A 23,713-nucleotide genomic window follows, 5' to 3' on the forward strand; every position below is an offset into this window, starting at 1 on the left:
GGTGGGGTGGGGGTATAGTGTGAGGGTGTGGTGGTCATTTGTGAGATGATCTTAAAAAAAAAAAAAAAAAATTAGGGGGGGGGAGGGGGGGAGGGGGGGGGAGGGCACGGGGGATGGTTTGGGTGAAGTCTATTGTGGTATGTCAGGTAAGAGAAGTTTCATCAAAGTATCAATCAAATCTAATCATAAATAAAGAAGTTATGGCAATTTTAGCAAAATTTAATAATTTGACCTTGAGAGTCAAGGTCATTCAAAGGTCAAAGTAAAATTCAAGTTGCCAGGTACAGTAACCTCATGATAGCATGTAAGTATTTGAAGTTTGAAAGCAATAGCCTTGATACTTCGAGTGGATCGAAACACAAAAATTAACCATATATTAAAAGTTACTAAGTCAAAAAAGGGCCATAATTCCGTAACAATGACAACCAGAGTTATGCAACTTGTCCTTTTACTGTACCCTTATGATAGTTTGTGAGTGTTCTAAGTATGAAAGCAATATCTATGATACTTTAGGGGTAAAGTGGACCAAAACATAAATCTTAACCAAATTTTCAATTTTCTAAGTATAAAGGGCCCATAATTCCGTCCAAATGCCAGTCAGAGTTACATAACTTTGCCTGCACCGTCCCCTTATGATAGTTCATAAATCTTGCAAGTATGAAAGCAATAGCTTTGATACTGTAGGAATAAAGTGGACCTAAACACAAAACTTAATCAAATTTTCAATTTTCTAAGTATAAAAAGGGCACATAATTCTGTCAAAATGCCAGTCAGAGTTACATTTCTTTGCCTGCACAGTCCCCTTATGATAGTTAGTAAGTGTTGCAAGTATGAAAGCAATAGCTTTGATGCTTAAGGAATAAAATGGACCTAAACACAAAACTTAACCAAAATTGTCAATTTTCTAAGTATAAAAAGGGCACATAATTCTGTCAAAATGCATGCCAGAGTTATCTAACTTTGCCTGCCCAGTCCCCTCATGATAGTAAGTAAGTGTACCAAGTTTGAATGCAATAGCATTGATACTTACTGAGAAAAGTGGACCTAAACGCAAAACTTAACCGGACGCCGACGCCAACGCCAACGCCAACGCCGACGCCGACGCCAAGGTGATGACAATAGCTCATAATTTTTTTTCAAAAAATAGATGAGCTAATAAAAAATGTAGGTATGGTAACGAATTTGGGTAAAGACATGTACTAAAATATACAATAGTTTGATATCTGACGTTTGTAAAATCAAAGCAGTATCACAGAATATATGGACAATTTTCTTGAAATGTAAATATACTTTAAATAACACTTTCAAACACATACTATGAGCATAAAACACACACAACAATATAAATATGTGCAAATATTAAAAGGGATTATAACGTCTAAATATATTATTGATTCTTACACCAAAATAATGAATCTGTTAAATTATGCTTGTATTGTTCTACAAAGTTTACACAACTGCAATATTTCAAACATACTTTAACTAATGCAGGCAGTACAATAAAGTTCCTCATAATAGAAAAGAGATGCCATCTAAAAGCATTATAAAAACTATATGAACATAAAAAGTTACACAGTTGTACACACCATATTTTTATGATTTTTTTGTAGTCTAATCAATGAGTAAAATAACTATTTAGATGACTTGTTCTCCTTCTTTCAGGCATTACAACATATACTAATTATTGGCTAGAAAGTAACATTTTAATAATTATGAATTCTTTCCACATAAATTGTTTTAATCATTAAAACATAATTTTAAAGATACAATGTTCAAATGGTTGATAGGTAGTTTAACATATAACGGAAAAGTATAAAAAAAGTCAAATGCCCGGTAAGTTGTACAGCACCATAAAACATTTATAAAAAAAATATTATTCATTTTTAGATATTTTCTCATTGAGTTGTTTCAATACATGAATAGGGATTTGTGCAATAGTTGTGCTGATGTGAATACCCCAGTATTCAAATAACAATAATTTTTTAAAACAATACCTAATTTCAGATTATTATTTGTTAATCAGTACCTTTCTATGTATAATATGCGTGTATTTTGCAGTTAATGAGGTCCTTGCGTCCAGAGCACTTGGAGTTTTCAAGCACCACTTCTATAGTATCCAAATTAACTCATGATAGATTTGATTTTTTTAAATTCAGTGCTGCAATCTCAAGCTATTTAGTTTTTACTAAAGGTTATTCAATTTTTTTGTGGTCTTGTTCTGTAGGGCAATGCCAAAGTGCCTGGAATAAACACAACTTGTCCGTTATGGTGACCAGTAACCAAGCTCACATGCACTGAGTGCGGGCATTAACCCGGGTCCCCTAGGTGTGCAGCATGTGTAACAACCACTGCAATAACCTGACAGCCTTGTTCATATTTCTGTTCAGTTCATTTAAAAAAGAACGACTAAAAAATCATGCATAAGTAAAAATAGAAAAGGAAACCGAGTCACTATTCATATTTAGTGTGAAAAAATGTTATTATAAATTATATGTTACATTATATTGGCAAGCAAAACGTTGACTAATGTTTACTCATGTTTGCTAAGGCCTACATTTTAATGGGTAACAAGCAAGTGTCTTTTAGAAGATAAATACAACATTGTATTTATTGTTTTAAACAATAATTACCTATTAATAACATAAACAACCCTGTACACTGTAAACCAATTAATTTAAATATTTCAAATTTTGTTGATTTGACAGAAAAGCTTTGACTTGTTTGGTTGGCAAATAAATAAGTTTTCTTATTTTAGGACATTTGTATTTATCTTAAAATGTCATCAATAACATGATTCCTTAAAAAAAATGTAATAAAACATGTCTAATTGACACTTCAAACACTTGTGAATCTATGTCCTTAATGATGTGCTAATAAAAGCATGTTCATAACTTGACTTCAAATTGTAAAGGAGTTTGTTCACAATCAAACTTGTTCTAACACTTATTTTATATGAGATACAGATTCAGTTATAGGTAATGTACAGTCTTTTATAAAACCAGTGACTAAAACCACAGAAGAAACAACAACAAACAAAGGGAACTGTTTATATCAAGAAATTAAAAGTCAATTATATCTGCAATTATTCATCTTTCGGGGCCTTGGGTTTGCACGATCTCAAATGAACCGGGAGCCTGTCCGGGTTGAATGTACGGCCACAGTTTGGGCAGGGGACCAGGTTTGACATGGCGCTCTGGTAGGCCGCCTCATTCATGGCATCTACATCATACTTCCCTGAAGCTGGAATACATAGTATATCATGCTGTAACCCTTGGCTAATTGTGCATCATTCTGAGAAAACTGGGCTTAATGTATGTGCTTTAAGTATGCATTGGCTAATCAGGGACGACACTTTCCGCTTAATTGGAATTTTTCATGGAAAATAAGTATTTTCTTTGCAAAAATTCAATTAAAGAGGAAAGTGTTACCCCTGAGTAGCCTGTGCAGACTGCATACGGCTCATGTCTTTAAAGTCCTGTTATCTATATGCTTAAACACTAATAAAAATCAAAAACTTTGCAAATATCATTTCAAATGGACATTTTAATGAGTTAAATGAGTGGAATTCATAAGTTTGTCTTACAATTCCCAAGAGCAATAATCTAACTCTACAAATATTATGATTGTTGTGAAACTCTAGTTTATATAACTAATTCACTACCAAGTCAATTTATGAACATATCTTTCTTTAATATTCATGTTACTAATTTTCAGTACAAAGTCAATAACAAAAGATGATTCTACAATAAACCCAGAATACTGACAAAATAAGAAAATTAAATAAATATATCTATAAACAACCGGTGAATACAACATTTTCTGATATGTTATTTAGTGCCTATTTTGGCTATTCATTGACAGTTGACATATTGTAAGAGCGGACTATTGAAAATGTATTATACCTCCCTCTACATAATTGTTTAAACTTTTTTCAACAGCATAAGCAATTTGCAGTGAAGCAGTATAAAGGATGAAGAGTACATTTTTGCCACTAATACAATTCTAAATGATAAAACACTATGCTAAAGGCAAATTTCATTAACAAATTAAAAAACTAATCAACCAACGTTCTTGTAAAACAAGTTTAAACAATCAAGTTAGTTATGTTAATAACAAATCAACATGTTGCAAATATTCCACATCAACCAACATACTTACTAAATATCTGAACACATTTTGTCTAATAAAAATGAATGCAAACCGCTTTAATAAATAAATGTTTTGTTTTAAACCAACACTAAGGTTGACAAAATGGAATTTGTTTATAATGAATGTACACAATACAAATATTTTCAAGGCAAGATTAAGAGAAAAAGGCAATTTGTACCTTCATTATAAATTATAAAATACATTATAGTGGGACAACACAAAATTATTGCAGTGTAAGAAGGCAAGTGTTCATAAATCAATAACTTTAAAACTAAGGTGCACTTTTTGGAAAAAAGGTATTTTCAAATTTCATGTAGTTTACAATCAGTAAAAACATTAAAGAATACAAAATATCAATATGCCTGTCTCTAGAAAAAAGCGTTTAATGTCTGTGCATATAGAAATGTCCCAGATTACCCTGTTCAGTCTGCACCAGATAATCTGGGAAGATACTCCTAGACTAGAGTTTTGTGTAGAAGAAATCTTCATATGATGACAGATTCTTCATGCACAAATAGTAAGACATGATTGGTCATTGTCGGCTCAGGTACTACTTTAATGTACCCTAGGTACTCTGAAGTATACTTAAACATACCCGGGTACAGAAAATAAACTAAAATGTACTCGCATATATGCCAATATTTTTTAAATGGCCTCTATTTTATCAAATTTCATACTAAAAAAAGAATGTTGAGGCAGGTTTTGTTTAAAGAGAATTTTGTTATGTATTACTTAGCACGTTAACAACATCGGATTTTGGAGGGTAATAAAACTATGGTACAGTGTAATTTGCTGGGTACCTTTTAGTATATTTACCGTACCCAGGGTACATTTAAGTATACTTAAGAGTACCTGGGTTACATTTAAGTAGTACCCGATCTGGCCCTGACCTATCAAGCATTAGTATGCCTGGTTTTCCTGAGACGGACTAATTTTTTTTCCATTTAACTGAATCTGCAGTGAACATATTTAACTTAAACTAAAGGCCCAGTTATCACTAAACTAAGTCCCTCAAAACTGTGTTGCTGTGGATATGGTGTCTCCCTAGCAACAGGGAGGTCCCAGATTCGATCCCCACTGTCGGAGCATTCTAAGGATCTATCAAAAGACACTAAGCAATGATCCTAACTAGGAAACAAAACCATTAGTGTCTCATTAAGCATAAGGCGTTTGATGCAATTGAGCTGTAATAAATAGATTTGAACTCAACTTAAAATCTACAAACTCAACCATAGAAGAATTTTAAAAGCATGAAATCTTTTTACTGACTAGACCCAGCTTCAAACAATTACCTCCAATTTTGCGGACTTCCGGTTTCTTAGGCTCTGGTCGTCTCTGGCCCTTGGGTAGCTTAGCGTTCTCTATCTTCCACTTCTCCAGGCACTGGGGCTCATGTATATCGATAGACTTGGTTCCAAACTCACGACCACAGATGTAGCAGATCATAGTGGGAGGCCTCTTGATCACTGGAGCCTGCAAAGTGGGAGAGTTCTTGCAATGACAAACACACATATTGCATAATCATACTTTTTAAGTAAATGTAAAACTTGTTTATAATGTGTGCAACAACTCAATCATTGAGGTCTTATATTGAACGAAGTGCAGAGCATGAGTAAATCTTTATTTTCAATAATTTAACATTTTAATAAACGATTAAAAACAAGAAACCGTCGGACACGGGTGATGCTCCCCAAACGTTTTTATTGTCAGAATATTGCACTATATATTCAGATAAAAGGAAACGTCTTGAGGGCACAGTAGTTTGGGGGACAATACTTTTTTTATAGAAAATTTCAAAGGGCCATAACTCTGTGATAAATCATCTGACCAGAACCCGCTGATAATATGCACATCTCCTCTTGGTAGTGAAGCTTCCCATAAAGTTTCATTGAATTCCGGTCATTATTTGCTGAGAAATAGCCCGGACAAAAATTGTGCATGGAGGGACAGACAGACACACACACGGACAGACAAAGCGGGGACTATATGCTCCCTCCAAAATTAATTTTGGGGGAGCATTAAAAAAATAACTAGATCTTTGTTACCAATATTACTAATACCCCAAGAAGGCTTTGGTGTTTGATACATTCATTAAGAACAAATAACTTTTAGGATAAAAGGGGACTAGAAAAGTGTGATATATCCTCACTTCATGCTATTAAGAACATATTTGAAATTTCAATACAAGAGGCCTATGAAGGCCTGAATCGCTCTACTGCTATAAACACTGTGCAAGTTTGGAAAGAATAAGATGGAAACTGTGTACCTAATCGCGCAAACAAGGAGACTCTTCTCAATTTCAAGGGGAGATTATTGTGTACTTATTTCTCCAATACTGCTCATATTCAATAGGGTTCAAATCCTCATTGATACAAAGATACTGTGCAAATTTGGAAATAATTGGATGAAAACTGTGGAATTAATTGGGTAAACAAGCGGTATTTCAAAATTTTCTCATATTCAAGGAAAGGTCATTCTGGACTTATTGCTTCGATATTGCTCTTTTTTAAAAAGGGGTTGAGTCCTCATTGATACAAAGACACTGTGCAAGTTTGCCAAATATTGGATGAAAATTATGGACTTTATCACATAAAAAAAACTGAATTTTAATTTTTTCTCAAATTCAAGGGGAGATAATTCTGGACTTATAAGTCCAATATTGCTAAAATTTTCAATAGGGTTTGACTCATCATTCAGATAAAGACACTGTGCAATATGGGAAATGATTGGATGAAAACTGTGGACTTTATTGCGTAAACAAGCCTTATTTCACAATTTTCTCAAATTCAAAGGGAGATAATTCTGGACTTTTTACTCTGATGTAACCCATTTTCAATAGGGTTCGAGTCCATATTAATATAAAGACACTGAACAAGTTTGAAAAGAATTGGATCAAAACTTTGGACTTAATCAAGAAAACAAGAATAAAGTCTAACGCACGCACAATGGAAACCACGCCATGACATTAGCTCTTCAGGCCTTCGGCAAGTAGAGCTAATAATCACTCACTTTTTATGTGAATTGATCAGCTGACAAATCAAATATCAAAGTGACATAATCATACCTCCTCTCCACCTTTGTTTGTGAGAGTATAACAATTGCTTTGTTTAAAAACAAGAAAGTTATGAATTCCTCAATATGCAAGAAAAGTAAACCTTGGTTTCTTTGACAGGCTCTGCCCCTCCCCCACTCCCTCCTCCCCCGGTCCCACCCTTGGGCTTGCATGACTTCTGATGAACAGGAAGTCTGTCAGGGGCAAACCGACGCCCACAGTTGTCACATGGTAGCAGCTGAGCCTTGGCATTCTCCCAGGCCATGTCATTCATCTGTTCCCTGTCAAGAATTTTTTTATATTGACTAGTTTTTACTTTTTCTTGGTGGTAGGTGGGGATGCTTACCAAATAAGAAGATAGAAAAACTCTTTATATTGATATATTTACATACATTTTATGAACTTAAAGCCAAATAATGCTCATGACACAAGCAGCATCATAACATGGATATCCCCTTAAAAATAAATTTTATTTATGGATGGGTGAAAACCCTTTAAAAAATGGTATATACATAAAAAAAATAATTAAGTGTAGAGTACTTGTTTGTATACGCACTGAAATTTATCTCATTGATACCTATACACCTATGAAGTTTCATGTTGAAATCTTGTAGCATATGTTAGATACAGCATGAAAAATTACATAATGCAAAATCCACTAATGGCAATAATTCTTATTTAAGACAGTGTAGGATTATGTTTTTTTGCATGACAGTCCTCCTAAGTGATATCCTGGAAGTTTTAAGTTGAAATATTGTATCATATCTGAGATATAGCCCTGAAAAGTTACATCATACAAAAACAACAAAGGGCAATAACTCTTATCTAAGAAACTGTACAGTTATGGTTCTTTAGCACGGCACTTTTCATCATTGATATCAATACAGTTTCGGAGATGAAGCCATGAAAAGTTTGTGACAGGCCTAAGAATGATCTAACAGCACAAATTCTATATCCCTCCTCCTTTGACAGGGAATACAAAACAAGAGCTGTCCAGAGTCAGTGCTATCTACTATAATTCCATTTGATAGTGTAAAGAACATTTTTTGTATATCACCTGAGAAAATGATTACATAGACATATCAAAAGGTAAATGACTGTAGCAGTAACATGTATTAAATCATAACTCTGAAAATTTATAAACTCAAACAAGTTATGTGTTCAAGTCAATTATCTAGATTTTTCACAAAATGTAGTTGAATTTAATTAACATTGTAGTTTCTTCATTTACCAGTAAGCTTATTACACTAGGACAGTATAAGCTACATACAATGACCCCAATCACATGACATTGTGCGTAGTTAAATGTTAATATCTGTCGACGAAACAGAGAACTTGATAGGTGGCGCATTTACTTTTACTAGAAAAGATGACCACGTCATAGTATAGCTAGGATTCGTCCAGCTAAAAATAATATACATAAATATGTTTAAACACACAATTACCTTGACATAGTGGCTATGCCCTCTGGTTTCTTAGGTGCAGGTCTTCGCTGACCCTTGGGCAGTTTGTCATTCTCGATCTTCCACTTCTCCATGCACTGCGGCTCGTGAATAGGAATTGACTTGGATCCAAACTCACGCCCACATATGTAGCATATCACAGTCTTCGGGCCACCTTTGCCTGTGTCCTTCGGTGGCTTTGGACCACCTTTGAAAGAGATATTTAAGCATGTTTAAGCATATACTTTTTTATAAACATATAATCATTACATAAAAAATAAAATTTATGGCATACCTCTAGAAGCGAATTAGGACTTTTTCTGATACAGATTGATACTGTATTGAATATGTAATAGGTGTAAGTTTACAAAAATATATGCAAATTCTGGTTTAGAAAATCTGTTTATATTGAAATATTTTAATTTGAGATACTGGTATTAAACATTTCCTGCAAAGTCAAGTCAGTCATTATACTCATGAAAGGTCTATACTCCATAATGTTTACTTAGATGATTGACCATGCCAGGCCCATCACTCTCACTACTCGACTTTGCTCCAGAGCCTCCCTTTGGTTTGCATGCCCTCTGATGCACTGCCAACCTGTCAGAAGCAAACGTCCGCCCGCAGTTCTCACATGGTATAAGCTGAGCCTGGGAACTCTTCCAAGCAGCCTCATTCATGGCATCAATATCATATTGCCCACTCCCACCAACAATTTCAGGCTTTTTCGGTAAAGGTCTCCGTTGCGACTTAGGTAATTTGTCGTTTTCTAGTTTCCACTTTTCCAGACACTGAGGCTCATGAAAATCTATGGACTTGGTACCGAATTTTCTTCCACATATATAGCACAGCACAAATTTGGGACCTGGAGGGACTATTGCTTTAGGTGGATGAGGATTATCAGAGGTAAAAGTCCCTTCTCGTTTAACCCCAGGGCCCGAGGCTTGACCAGATTTGGGCTCAGAGCCTGTAGGTTTTGGTCCTGAGGTAGAGCCCCCTTTACCAGCACCTTTACATGATCGTTGATGAACAGGGAGTCGATCAGGAGCAAATCTCCTTCCACACCCATCACACGGTATGAGTTGGTCCTGAGCACTTTTCCACGCTGCTTCATTCATAGCATCTATGTCATACTTTCCACCGGACTGTAAAATCTCTGGTTTCTTTGGTAATGGACGTCTTTGGCCTTTAGGAAGCTTACTGTTCTCAATTTTCCATTTCTCCAAACATTGTGGCTCATGGATTTTTACTGAAGCTTCGCCAAATTTTTGTCCACATATATAACACAGAACAAACTTTGGTCCTGGTGTGTCCCTCATTTTCGTTGACTCGTTACTAATCTGCTTTCCCGGTTTTAAGGAATTAGATGTGTTGCCCGAACCATTCGAAACCTGAGACTTTGGAGTCCCAGGATTACTACCAGTCTGTCTTGTTCCCTGTTTTTCCAGAGGAACAGAATTTGTTTCGTTCACAACTTTCGGCTTCAACACAACTGCGGTTTTTGGTCTGAATTCCTCATCTACGTCAGCTTCTGCACTGCCTTTCACATTTGGTTTCCCGCCTGCTAAGGCCTGCTTACCTGTACATGGAACATATAAACCTTACAAGGAACATAGAAACCACACAATCAATACTGGTGAAAGAACAGACAATATTGATCAAATATACTCACTTAACTCACTTAATCCCAACATTTCACTGAATGGATGATTTAAAAATCACACAGCACTTACAAAATTAAATCTATACTCTTGTATTAAATGTCTTGTATATGAACATTAACGTTAAAACTTTATTCCACTCTCTTTGTCAACATTAAACAATCTTAAGAAAACTACTCAGGCAGAGTTAAGATCAGTATAGCATAGTATATACAGGATATTTATTGATTTTGCATATCTATTGGTAATGGTTTAGAACTTTAGATATTAATTTTGCATGGGTGGAGAAAATCAATACAAGTTTGCCAATATTTGACGGGTGTGACATATCAACCATTAATGTTTACTTCTATGCCAGTTTATTTGTTTTGGTTGTGAAGATGGAATGAAAGCATGTTATCTCATTAAGGTTATCATTCTAAGTTGGAGAAGAAATTGAATATTAGATTAAAATGTGTAACTTTGCATAACAGTATAAAATAGTGGGTACCAGTAATAAAGCAATATTGAAAACTTATTTATCCATCTTTAAAATAATTCTTTATTTGATAACCTCTTTTTAAGCATGTGTAAAGCAGCAAATCATAAGCATTCATTAATTGTATTATTTTTCCAAGATGCCATCTGTTATCCAGAATTATTGAGCCTCCATATTAGTGGAAAACTGGACTAAATGCAGGTGCAGACTGCACAGGCTATATATAAGCAGGGAAGACATTTTACTCACATGCATTAACCCAAGTTTTCCCAAAACCAGACTCAATTATTAATATATCATCTTCACAGTTTCATTTATTGTACAATTACTTTGCCATATTACCTAATAAAACAAACAAGTAAAAAAACACAAATAATAAAACTGTACTTTGTAAACAAAAAATCAATTTTTAAGATATAAACTTCATACCATATATACATATGAATAATTCATTATATCAAATATACTTTTTAGCAAAATAATACAATTGTCATTCTGTTCAAACCATGCAGGCAAATGTGATTTATGACAATAGCACAACTTCTTACTTATGTTTTTTTCTGCTGACTTTAGCTCTTGAATGTGTGACAAATATTATTGTAATATCCCATCAGAATCATTAGCATGAGCTATACTCACCTGTGACCCATTAAGTGTGAAAACAGGGATTCAGTGTTTTGTGTTTTGAAAACACTTTATGTACTACAAGAGTTGTTCAAAATTTACATTAATCAACACATAACATATTGATAAAAATTTAGCTCAGATCAGCTGAATTATTTCATCCCAGTATAAAACAACACATACACAACTAACAGGACTATTGTTGGGTGATTGCATAGCCATTATTTGGACCATATTCCTAATGGAAAACAGTTTTCTCTGTTATCCAGTAAAATACTAGACATTTGATGGTTTGATTTTCAGATGTTTAAAGAAAGAAACAAATTCGTTGACTTGATATCCCTCGCCAAATAAAGTTTGTTTATGGAAGGATGCAAATCCCTTGATATAATATGGTATAATTCTAAAAAAATATTTTATGCATTGCACTACTCCTGATTTATATTGATACACCCATGCAGTTTCATATTGAAATCTTGTAACATATCAGAGATATACCCCTGAAAAGTTAGACAATACAAAAACAAACAAGAGGGCCATGATGGCCCTGTATCGCTCCACTGCTAAAAAAAGGCTGAAACGAATATTCTCTGCATGTGCAAATACTTAAATATAGGCCCTATTTAAGCACATGTACACTTTTGTAACCCCCTGGGCTTGGTAAAATTTAACCTCAGGGGCATAATTTGAGCAAACTTTGCAGAGGACTACTATATCTCACTACATGTACATACAAAATATGGTAGCCCTATGTCCTAGAATTAAGAACAATAATATCTTAAAAAGTTATCACAAAATAAGCAAGATATAAGCGTATATAATGTTCAATTTTGTGACCTGCGGGTCAGGCTCAAATTTGACCCAAAGGGCATAATTTGAACAAACTTGGTAGAGGACTATAAGATGTTACTGCATACCAAATTTGGTAGCCATAGTCTGAATGGTTTTCGACAAGAAGATTTTTAAAGATTTAACAAAATAGGCGCTTTATAAGCGTTTATTCAATTTTGTGATCCCCCAGGATCAAAGTTGACCCCAGAGGCATTATTTGAACAAATTTGGTAGAGGTTTATTAGATGTCACTACATACCAAATTTGGTAGCCCTAGGCCCAATGGTTATGGACAGAAAGATTTCTTAAGTTTTCACAAAATAGGCCCAATATAAGCGTATGTACAGTTTTGTGACCCCCCAGGCAGGGTAAAATTTGACCCAAGGGGCATAATTTGAACAAACTTGGTATAGAACTATTAGATGTCACTACATACCAAATTTGGTAGCCCTATGCCTTATGGACAAAAGAATTTTAAAGTTTTCACAAAATAGGCACTATATAAGCATATAATCGATTTTGTGGCCCCCTAGCAGGGTCAAATTTGACTCCTGGGGCATAATTTGAACAAACTAAGTGGAGGACTATACAATGTCACTTTATACCAAATTGTGTAGCCCTTGGCCCAATGGTTATGGACAAGACATTTTTTAAAGTTTTCACAAAATAGGCATTATATAAGCATATGTTCAATTTTGTGACCCCCAGGGCAGGGTCAAATTTGACCCCAGGGGTATAATTTGAACAAACTTGGTAGAGGACTATAAGATGTCACTACATACCAAATTTTATAGCCCTAGGCTGGATGGTTATTGACAAAACATTTTGAAGTTTTCACAAAATAGGCCTTATATAAGCATATGTTCAATTTTGTGATCCCCCAGGGCAGGGTCAAATGTGACCCCAGGGGCAAAATTTGAACAAACTTGGTAGAGAACTATAAGATTTCACTACATACCAAATTTGGTAGCCCTAGGCCCAATGTTTATGGACAAAAAGATTTTGATAGTTTTCACAAAAGAGGCCTTATATAAGTGTATGTTCAATTTTGTGACCCCCAGGGCAGGGTCAAATTTGACCCCAGGGGCATTATTTGAACAAACTTGGTAGAGGACTATAAGATGTCACTACATACCAAATTTGGTAGCCCTAGACCCAATGGTAATGGACAGAAAGATTTTAAAGTTTTCACAAAATAAGCCCTTTATAAGCATATATTCAATTTTGTGACCCCTGGGGCAGTTTCAAATTTGACCCCAGGGGCATAATTTGAACAAACTAAGAAGAGAACTATTACATGCCACTACATACCAAATTTGGTAGCCCTATGCCATACGTTTATGGACAAGAAAAATTTGAAAGTTTTCACAAAATAGGCCTTATATAAGCATATGTTCAATTTTGTGACCCCGGGGCAGGGTCAAATTTAACCCCAGGTGCATAATTTGAATAAATTTGGTAGAGGACTATAAGATGTCTCTACATACCAAATTTGATAGCCCTATGCCATACGGTTATGGACAAGAAGATTATGTTCAATTTTGTGACCCCGGGGGCAGGGTCAAATTTGACCCCAGGGGCATAGTTTGAAGAAATTTGGTAGTCTAGAGGACTAAAAGATGTCTCTACATAGCAAATTTGAAAGACCTAGGCCCAATGGTTATGGATGAGAAAATTTTGAAAGTTTTTACAAAATAGGCCTTATATAAGCATATGTTCAATTTTGTGACCCCCGCGGCAGGGTCAAATTTGACCCCAGGGGCATACTTTGAAGAAATTTGGTAGAGGACTTTTAGATGTCTCTACATACCAAATTTGATAGACCTAGGCCCAATGGTTATGGACGAGAACATTTTGAAAGTTTTCACAAAATAGGCCTAATATAACCAAATTTTCATTTTTGTGACCCCCGGGGCAGGGTCAAATTTGACCCCAGGCGCATAATTTGAAGAAATTTGGTAGAGGATGTCTCTACATACCAAATTTGATAGCCCTGGCCCAATGGTTATGGACGAGATTTTGAAAGTTTTCACAAAATAGGCCTTCTATAAGCATATGTTCAATTTTGTGACCCCCGGGGCAGGGTCAAATTTGACCCCAGGGGCATCATTTGAAAAATTTGGTAGATGACTATTAGATGTCTTTACATACCAAATTTGATAGCCCTAGGCCAAATGGTTATGGACGAGAAGATTTTGAAAGTTTTCACAAAATAGGCCTTATAAAAGCATATGTTCAATTTTGTGACCACCGGGGCAGGGTCAAATTTTTACCCCAGGGGCATAATTTGAAGAAATTTGGTAGAGGACTATAAGATGTCTCAACATACCAAATTTGATAGCCCTAGGCCCAATGGATATGGACCAGAAGATTTTGAAAGTTTTCACAAAATAGGCCTTATATAAGCATTTGTTCAATTTTGTTACCTCCGGGCAGAGTCAAATTTGACCCCAGGGGCATAATTTGAAGAAATTTGGTAGAGGACTATTAGATGTCTCTATATACTAAATTTGATAGCCCTAGACCCAATGGTTATGGACGATAAGATTTTGAAAGTTTTCACAAAATAGGCCTTATATAAGCAAATTTTCATTTTTGTGACCCCCGGGGCAGGGTCAAATTTGACCCCAGGGGCATAATTTGAACAAATTTGAAAGAGGTTCACCCCAGGAACATTCCTGAGAAATTTCAACAGAATTGGACCAGTTGTTTAGGAGAAGAAGATGTTTTAAGGAAAAGTTAATGCACGCACGGACGCATGCACGACGGACACAGGACCATGACATAAGCCCCGCTGGCCTCTGGCCAGTGGAGCTCAAAACACCCAACCTCTAATAACAATTAACACATAAATGATACACACAACTACACTGTATTATTATGAAAACATTAATAATCAAAGGGGAGTAACTACTGTAAACTTAAATGCAATATTTAGAAGAGTTGTCCCGCATGTTTTCACAAAATAGGCCTTGTATAAGCAAATTTTCAATTTTTTGACCACACGGGGCAGGGTCAAATTTGACCTCAGGGGCATAATTTGAACAAATTTGAAAGAGGTTCACCCCAGGAACATTCCTGAGAAATTTCATCAGAATTAGACCAGTAGTTTAGGAGAAGAAGATGTTTAAAGAAAAAGTTAACGCACGGACGCATGCACGCACACACGACAGACACAGGACCATGACAAAAGCCCCGCTGGCCTCTGGCCAGTGGAGCTAAAAAGGTCAATAACTCTTATTTAAGAACGTGTAGGTTATGGTTCTTGTGCATGGCACTCACCCTCATTGATATCAATACACCTGAAGTTTCATGTTGAAGTATTGTATGGTATCTGAGAGATAGCTCTGGAAAGTTACATCATACAAAAAAACAACAATGGGCAATAACTCTTATTTAAGAAAGTGTAGGGTTATGGTTTGTTTGCATGGCACTTCTCCTCCTTGATATCTAAACACCCATGAAGTTTGATGTTGATATCTTTATATAGTTTCTGAGATCCATGAACGTGACAGACCGTCAGACGGACTGATGGACGGACGGACAACGCTAATTCTAAATCCCTCTGCCTTTGACTGGGGCTAAAAAAGGTTAGTCTAGAAATATAGTGTTTTGACATTGTACTATTTCATTGATATATGTTTAAGGCTGGGATTATAATGTTTAATTACTTATATGTGAAAATTTAAAAATTAAAACAATAATTCGCTTTGTCCCTTTTTAAATAAAGTTCTGTTCTGTTCCTTATAAGAGACATTAAACAGAATAAGCTTTGATGACTACATGCAACAACAGCATTTTTACTAATCATATCAACTAGACCTCAACAATTTGAAACAAGGGCTGTTTGTAAAACATGGATGCCCCCAATATGGGCTGTCAGTTGTAGTGGCAGCCATTGTGTGAATATGTTTTTTGTCACTGTGACCTTGACCTTTGACCTAGTGACCTGAAAATCAATAGGGGTCATATGCCAGTCATGATCAATGTACCTATGAAGTTTCATGATCCTAGGCCTAAATGTTCTTGAGTTATCATCAGGAAACCATTTTACTGTTTCGATTCACTGTGACCTTGACCTTTGACCTGAAAATTGATAGGGGTCATCTGCCAGTCATGATCAATGTACGTATGAAGTTTTGTGATCCTAGGCATAAGCATTCTTGAGTTATCATCTGGAAACCATTTTACTATTTTGAGTCACTGTGACCTTGACCTTTGACCTAGTGACCTGAAAATCAATAGGGGTCATCTGCCAGTCATGATCAATGTACCTATGAAGTTTCATGATCCTAGGCCTAAGCGTTCTTGAGTAATCACCTGGAAACCATCTGGTGGGCGGACCGACTGATGGACAGGCCGACGGACATGTGCAAAACAATATACCCCCTCTTCTTCAAAGGGGGGGCATAATAAGAAAAAAAAAGCAACATGTAAAAAATGCCACCTTCAACCTACTTTAAGTATTTCCCATACTGAAAACATCTCTTAAAGTATAATTATATTACATATAAGCCTCACCTTTAACTGTTTTACATGACCTTTGATGGATTTCCAGTCGATCAGGTAAAAAAGTGCGCCCGCAGTTTTCACATGGTAACAACTGGCCTTGAGCACTCTTCCAGGCAGCTTCATTAAATCGCTCTATATCTGTGTTACTTCCGTTACCAACAGAGGGTAGAATTTCTGGACGGGTAGGGGTCTTTCGACGCTGTGATTTCGGGAGTTTTTCATTTTCTGCTTGCCATTTCTGGAGGCACTGGGGTTCATGAATGGTTACTGACGAGGAACCAAATTCTCTCCCACATATGTAGCATACAACTGTCTTCTTGGGCATGTTTGCAGTCCTCTATGCTACAAATAAACAATACATGTTGTTAAATATGAGTAAATCAGCAACAAGTTATGGGGAAAAAAGAATTACATTATATGATATAACAATAGGTTTATATAGTAATTATAGTAAGAAAAACATTTTGTGTGTGTTGTTTTTTCTCTGTTTAATTGATTTATCTCTAATTTCTGCAGAGGTATTCACTTGTTGCAATGCTCACGTTTCACTCATTACATGAATTAATGACAACTTTAAATAATAACTTAGTCAGCAATTTGCTAATACCGCTGCAGAGTTTTAATTAGTTCATGTTTTAGTGCACTGTTCATAGACTTTTATGAACCTAAGCAGAATATTTGCTAGCTAACTCTGTAGGACTATGAGTGTGATTTGGTTCATGCGTACAATAAGACATGTGTCAATAAGGCGCAAATGGCCCACTTATTCCACTTTTGTCTTAAAAATTTAAAATATCTCTTTGATATTTGACCTCAAAGTTTTGAGGTAGGAAGAGTACATAATATGACATATCTTATCTTGTTTATTTTAAAATGAAAGTCAAATATCAATGGACCAAAACAAAACTCAGCTTTGAAAGTAATGCAGGTAGACCCCCACACATTAAATCAGGTAAGTATCAGGAAGGGTTTTGGAAAACAACAACGGAGTCCAAGGCCCTTTACCTTGCAATCAATCAATAGACCAGAACAAAACGTAAACTTGATCATTATTTAATTCGTACAGGTAGAATCACATACCAATAATCATGTAAATATTTGACGAGTGTTTAAGAAAAAATTCAAAAAACAGAATTCAGGACGGACAGACTGTCCGTGCTACTGCTACATGCTACCATACCAGGGGCATAAACACTAGACAAATACAATATTAATGTTGAGATGCTACTGGTCTATGGATTGTGGCACACATATAGCCAGTGTTGTATCTCAACTTTTTAATTGCTTTTTAATTTGTTTTTATTTTAATTATTACTTGTTGATTATTTTATTAATATTTTTTAAATAAAAGAATACTGGCAATTCACTTAACAATCCGGTTATGAAAAGTCGTTTTCGTTTTTAATCCTAGTCCTCACATCTACAATCCTTCATCCTAATTTGCTTTCTGTTTTCCTTTTTATTCTATTGTTTTTTCTTGTTTTTTTCTATTTCTTTCAAAACCTTTGTATATTTATCACTCATATTTCCTATGTCTAGAATAAACTCCACCAAGAACGGTCCCAAGCCTGCGTTGAAAAAGGATGAGGGTTAGTCGTAATATTAGCTACCCTACCCTTGAAACCTTATTGCTACAGAAACGCCAAACAGAATAACAACAGACATCACAGACCTGGGAGATGGTGACCTCCAGCTGGAGGATGTATGACACCGGAATCCTGTGTCAACTAGAAGCAATCAGGCTGAAGACCATCATCTCCACCAGGACCACAACCACCATCGGTACATGAAATGTCCGAACCATGTACGAGACCCGGAAGACAGCACAAGTGGCCGCAGAGATGAGAAAGAGTGCAACCTCACCATCCTAGGGATCAGTGAATCAAGATGGACTGGCTCTGGGCAGAAGCGACTGACTTCCGGTCCGTGAGTCACTGTTGTTCTTGGGGCATGAGCAGGAGGATGCAGCACACACCCAGGGAGTAGCCCTGATGCTTTCCATGTTGGCACAGAGAACGCTCATCGGATGGGAGGCACACAGACCACGGATCTTGACGGCCTCTTTCCTTACAATAATGAAGAGGATCAACGTGGACATAATCAAGTGCTACGCCCCCATGAACGACAGTAAAGAGGATGAAAAGGACAACTTTTACAATAGACTGTCAACTATCATACAAGACAGACAAAAGAGAAACATCATCATTCTAATGGGTGACTTCATCGCCAAGATCGGCAGTGACAACCGAGGAATTCATGGGGAGGCAAGGGTTAGGCAAGATGAACGACAACCAGGAGAGATTCACTGACCTGTGCGCCACAAGTAACCTGGTCATCAGAAAAAGTGTTTTCAATCACAGGAGGATACACAAGGAAACTTGGGTGTCACTATATCTGTCTACAGAAAACCAGATTTACCACTTGTGCATCGCAAGGAAGTTTCATCACTTTCTTCAGGATGTACATGTCAAGCGAGGAGCAGACCTTGCTTCGGACCATCTCCTTGTCGCCAGATTGGAATTAAAGCTGAAGAGGAGTTAGACAGGGAGGCCCAGCCATTGACTACGCCAACGTTACAACACTGTCACACTGAAAGGCACCTGGAAGTAAGAAGAGTTCAAGCTCACTCTCTCCAACAAGTTCCAGGTCCTAGTGGAGCTGCTTGAAGAAGAGAAGATAGAGCAGAATTTGCAGAGCGTGAAAGAAGCAGTGACTTCAACATGCCAAGAATTACTGGGCTCAGAGTCTTACATCCACAAGGAGTGGACATCAGCAGAGACACTTCAGAAAGTTGCGTAAAGACGAGAAAAGAAGGCGAGTGTTAACAACAGCAGAACATGAGCCGCAAAAGTAAAAGCCCAAGAAGAGTACACCGAAGCAAATAGGAGTGTCGAGCAAAATATAAGAGAAGACAAGCGGAACTACCTAGAGACGCTTGCAACAGAGGCGGAAGAGGCAGCCTATCAGAACAGAACTAAAGATCTGTTCTCAATCACCAAGAGATTAGCAGGAAAGTTTAACAAGACAGAAAGGCCAGTAAGGGACAAAAATGGAGGAGTAATAACAGATGAAGAAGGGCAGAAGAAGAGGTGGATTGAGCACTTCCAGGAGCTACTCAACAGGCCAGCTTCTGCGAACCCACCGGACATTCTGCCAGCTACAAACGATCTGCAAAGCAATTGCTGCACTCCCACAAAGGAAGAGATCAGCAGCGCCATCAAGCAATTGAAGAACAGAAAATCTGCAGGACCTGACAGCATATTGGCAGAAGCGCTTAAGGCTGATGTGGAGACCAGTGTGGAGCTACTACACCCACTCTTCAGCAAGATATGGAAAGAAGAAGAAATTCCAACAGAGTGGAAAGAGGGTTACCTCATCAAGCTCTCCAAGAAAAGCGACATCAGTACCTGCTCCAACTACCAAGGAATCACACTGTTGTCCATCACAGAAAAGGTGTTTTATCGCATCCTGCTGAACTGAATCGAAGACGCAGTAGACCCGCATCTCCGTGACCAACAAGCAGGCTTTCGAAAGGAGAGATTGAGCATGGATCAGATCGCAACCCTGCGCATCATTCTAACACAATTCCTGGAGTGGAATTTGCTGTTGTATGTCAACTTTATTGACTATGAAAAGGCTTTTGACAGTGTTGACCGTGAGTCTCTCTGGAGACTTCTGAGACACTATGGAGTGCCAAGAAAAGTCACCAACATCATCAGGAAGTCTTATGAAGGAATGACCTCCAGAATCGTTCATGGCAGACAGCTCACGGATGACTTTCAAGTGAGAACCAGTGTGAGGCAAGGCTGCTTACTCTCACCTTTCCTGTTCCTGCTGGCCATAGACTGGGTAATAAAGACATTGACGGAGAAGAAGCTGAATGGAATTCAGTGGACACTCTGAAAACAGTTGGAAGACCTTGACTTTTCCGATGATTTGGCTCTTCCAACCCACACCCAACTACAGATGCAGGAAAAGACAAACATGGTAGCCGTTAACTCAGCTAGACTGGGCCTCACCATTAACAAAAGGAAGAGCAAGGTGTTCAGGACCAACGTATCCAAAACACACCCCTCACATTCAAGGGCAAGGTGCTGGAGTAGGTGGACAGAACTCGCATCATAAAAGCATGAGCAGCCTTCCATCGGCTGAAGACCATCTGGGGATCCAGCGAAATTGGCATCACCACCAAGATTAGGCTCTTCAATACCATCGTGAAGCCACTACGCCTCTAAGGAGCAGAGACCTTGAGAACCACTTTCACCACCATAAAGAAAATACAGGTCTTCATCAATACCTGCCTTAGGAAGATCATCAAGATCCACTGGCTAGACAAGATATCCAACGAAGAATTATGGAGAAGAACAAAGCAGCAGCCAGTTGAAGAAGAAGATATCCTTCAGAGACGTTGGCGTTGTATAGGCCACACCCTTCGCAAGCCTGCATCCAATAAGACAAGACAATCTCTCACATGGAACCCCCAAGGGAAAATGAAGAGAGGGCGGCCTAGAAACACCTGGCGCCGTGACCTGGATGCTGATGCCAAGCAGATGGGCCAAACATGTGGGCAGCTGGAGACACTCGCCCAGAACCGAGACGCATGGAGAAAGCAGGTTGGTGGCCAGATGGGACCACTGGCAAAGATGAGAAAAAAACAAAATTATATTTTTCGTTAATACACTGCCAATAATGTGTAAACATAATCCCAAGGAGCTATTGTCTACATCTACATTGTACATCACTGCAATCACGCATGATTATTATGCAACGGGTGGTGAAAGAATAAGAATAAAGAGTGAGGGACAGTAAAGTAAGAAGAGCTTGATAGTTAAAAGACAGAAGGAAAGTAAAGCAGAACACCAGCTACGTTTCGTCCTTCTCCCTCATGCCTCTCCGGCTACGGTGGCCGCTGAGAGGATTGAACCTCAACCGGCACAGCCACGAGGGGTCATTAGGAGTTACTTTGTAGCTGGCGCTGACAACTTATTCAGAATCTGGTTGTTGCTAGCCCACGCTTGAAGGATACCAAGTCAGGGGATTCAGCGATGGAGGCTGGTAGGTTGTTCCAGGTGGCAATTATACTTGGAAAAAAGCTGTGGCGATAGTATGAAGTGGATGTCGATAATGGCAGAAACTTGATGGAGTGGTTTGCTCGTGTCCGGCTTGAGCCAGGGGAAAGGTATTTCGAAACTGATATGTCCATGAGGTCGTTGGTTGTGTATTTTGCTATATATTGTACTTGCCAAAAGATATAAATATGTTTTAATTTATTATTGTTCCCTACCGGTTTCATCGGAGGGGACTTATGGTTTGCACTCTGTCTGTCAGTCTGTCACATTTTTCTGGATCCTGCGATAACTTTAAAAGTTCTTAATATATTTTCATGAAACTTAAAACATGGATAGATGGCAATATGGACATTATGCACGTCATTTCATTTTGTTCCTACGTCAAAAATTATGGTTGCTATGGCAACAAATAGACTAGAATTACTGCTGAAAATGGTGGTTTTCTGGATCCTGCGATAACTTTAAAAGTTCTTTATATTTTTTCATGAAACTTGTAACATGGATAGATGGCAATATGAACATTATGCGCGTCATTTCATTTTGTTCCTACGTCAAAAATTCTGGTTGCTATGGCAACAACAAAAATTCTGACAATGGTGGAATTTCTGACAATGTTGGAGCCGGTAGGGGACTATATTGCTTGGCAATAGTCTTGTTTAAAGTAGCGTAACAGATTTGAATACTCAGAGTATTGGAAATGTGATATAGTAATAGTTGATCACTTATTCATTAAATCATTGTATATTCATAAAAAAATATGCAGATACTGAAACAATATAATCAATAGCACAATGATTCAGCACAAACTGAAACAATATAAACAATAGCTCAATCATTTAATGTATTTTAAAGTTTTTGAGTACAATGTATTTTAAAATGGTGCTGGTCCTTAAATGATTTTGGCTTGATGCACTTTTATTTATTAAATATCATTGACATGCAAAAATACTGGATGAAATGTCTTTTATTTCATTAATTTTAAGTTTCAAAATCTTGCAAGTTGTATTTAATCATATTGGTAAAATATGCCATTGTTCACATAAGTTTATATTTTATAAAATGACATTTAATAGCATCAGAAATACTACCCATCACTGTGAAAATATTGCAGTTATTCTTTTGAAACATTTAAGATGTGTATTTTTAGATATAATAAATATTGTATTCATGGATTTCACTTGCTATGTAAAAATGTATGCATGTTACTGAAACTGATTCCATTCACAATTTATCACCAAAACATGGGCATGTCAAATATAATTGACTGGTACAGAGAATTAATCTATTTTAAAAATAATACACATTTTTTAAATATTAATCAGAAGTAATTATACTTTTTATCCTTATTGTATTATTTTGGTCAATTTTAAAATGATTTCCAAAAACCCTTTTGGTCACCAAAATTGATACCATTAGATCTATTGATCAAATGCTCAATATGTTTATGTGCTATACTGCAACATCGTTAAGTGGCTACATGTAGTCTCACGGAATATTAAACATATCAATATGTATGCTGAGGGGGGTTGATACAGTTTTATGTTCACAAAAAGAAGAGATTTTGGATAAATCTTTGCAGCATTATACAACTCACATCATAAACGCATGTTGTTATTGCTGTAACTACAGAAGGCGGCCATTTATAAACAACAACTTCAAAACACATGGTAACCGCATTTCCAAGCAGAAAGTGTCGTTGTTTTCTGTAAAAATTGTAAATTGGTGATTCATCACACTTTGTTTCACATTAATCACACACGGGAAATATATGGTGTCAACAGAATTATTAAAACTATGTAAAATGTAATGGGGACACTTGGTTCACCCGTTTTTTAACATATCGGTAAAAAGTAGAACAAAACTTTAATTAGCCGAAAGTGAAAGTGAAAGCACCA

General features: G+C 36.8%; 1 protein-coding gene across 1 annotated transcript; it reads right to left on the bottom strand.

Moving 5' to 3' along the window:
- Positions 1–115: 115 nt before the first annotated feature.
- On the bottom strand, positions 116–23,668 carry LOC127852934 (zinc finger protein 474-like). Its single transcript, XM_052387014.1, has 7 exons — positions 23,413–23,668; positions 16,759–17,091; positions 9,149–10,222; positions 8,647–8,851; positions 7,305–7,482; positions 5,442–5,622; positions 116–3,240 (listed from the first exon to the last, which is right to left on the bottom strand). Exons 2-7 carry the CDS (start codon positions 17,072–17,074, stop codon positions 3,083–3,085), a joined length of 2,112 nt encoding a protein of 703 aa, XP_052242974.1. The 5' UTR covers positions 17,075–17,091; positions 23,413–23,668; the 3' UTR covers positions 116–3,082.
- Between the last annotated feature and the right edge of the window lie 45 nt (positions 23,669–23,713).

The sequence above is a fragment of the Dreissena polymorpha genome, chromosome 12 (genome assembly GCF_020536995.1).
Source record: "Dreissena polymorpha isolate Duluth1 chromosome 12, UMN_Dpol_1.0, whole genome shotgun sequence".
NCBI classification, from domain to species: Eukaryota; Metazoa; Mollusca; class Bivalvia; order Myida; family Dreissenidae; genus Dreissena; species Dreissena polymorpha.

Excerpts from the sequence above, each read along its gene's own strand:
- LOC127852934 (XM_052387014.1), bottom strand. The coding sequence starts at position 17,074 with ATGCCCAAGAAGACAGTTGTATGCTACATATGTGGGAGAGAATTTGGT. Across the intron at positions 10,223-16,758 it reads GTCATGTAAAACAGTTAAAG|GTAAGCAGGCCTTAGCAGGC; the intron begins GTGAGGCTTATA and ends TTCCATGTACAG. Across the intron at positions 3,241-5,441 it reads GGAAGTCCGCAAAATTGGAG|CTTCAGGGAAGTATGATGTA; the intron begins GTAATTGTTTGA and ends TATGTATTCCAG.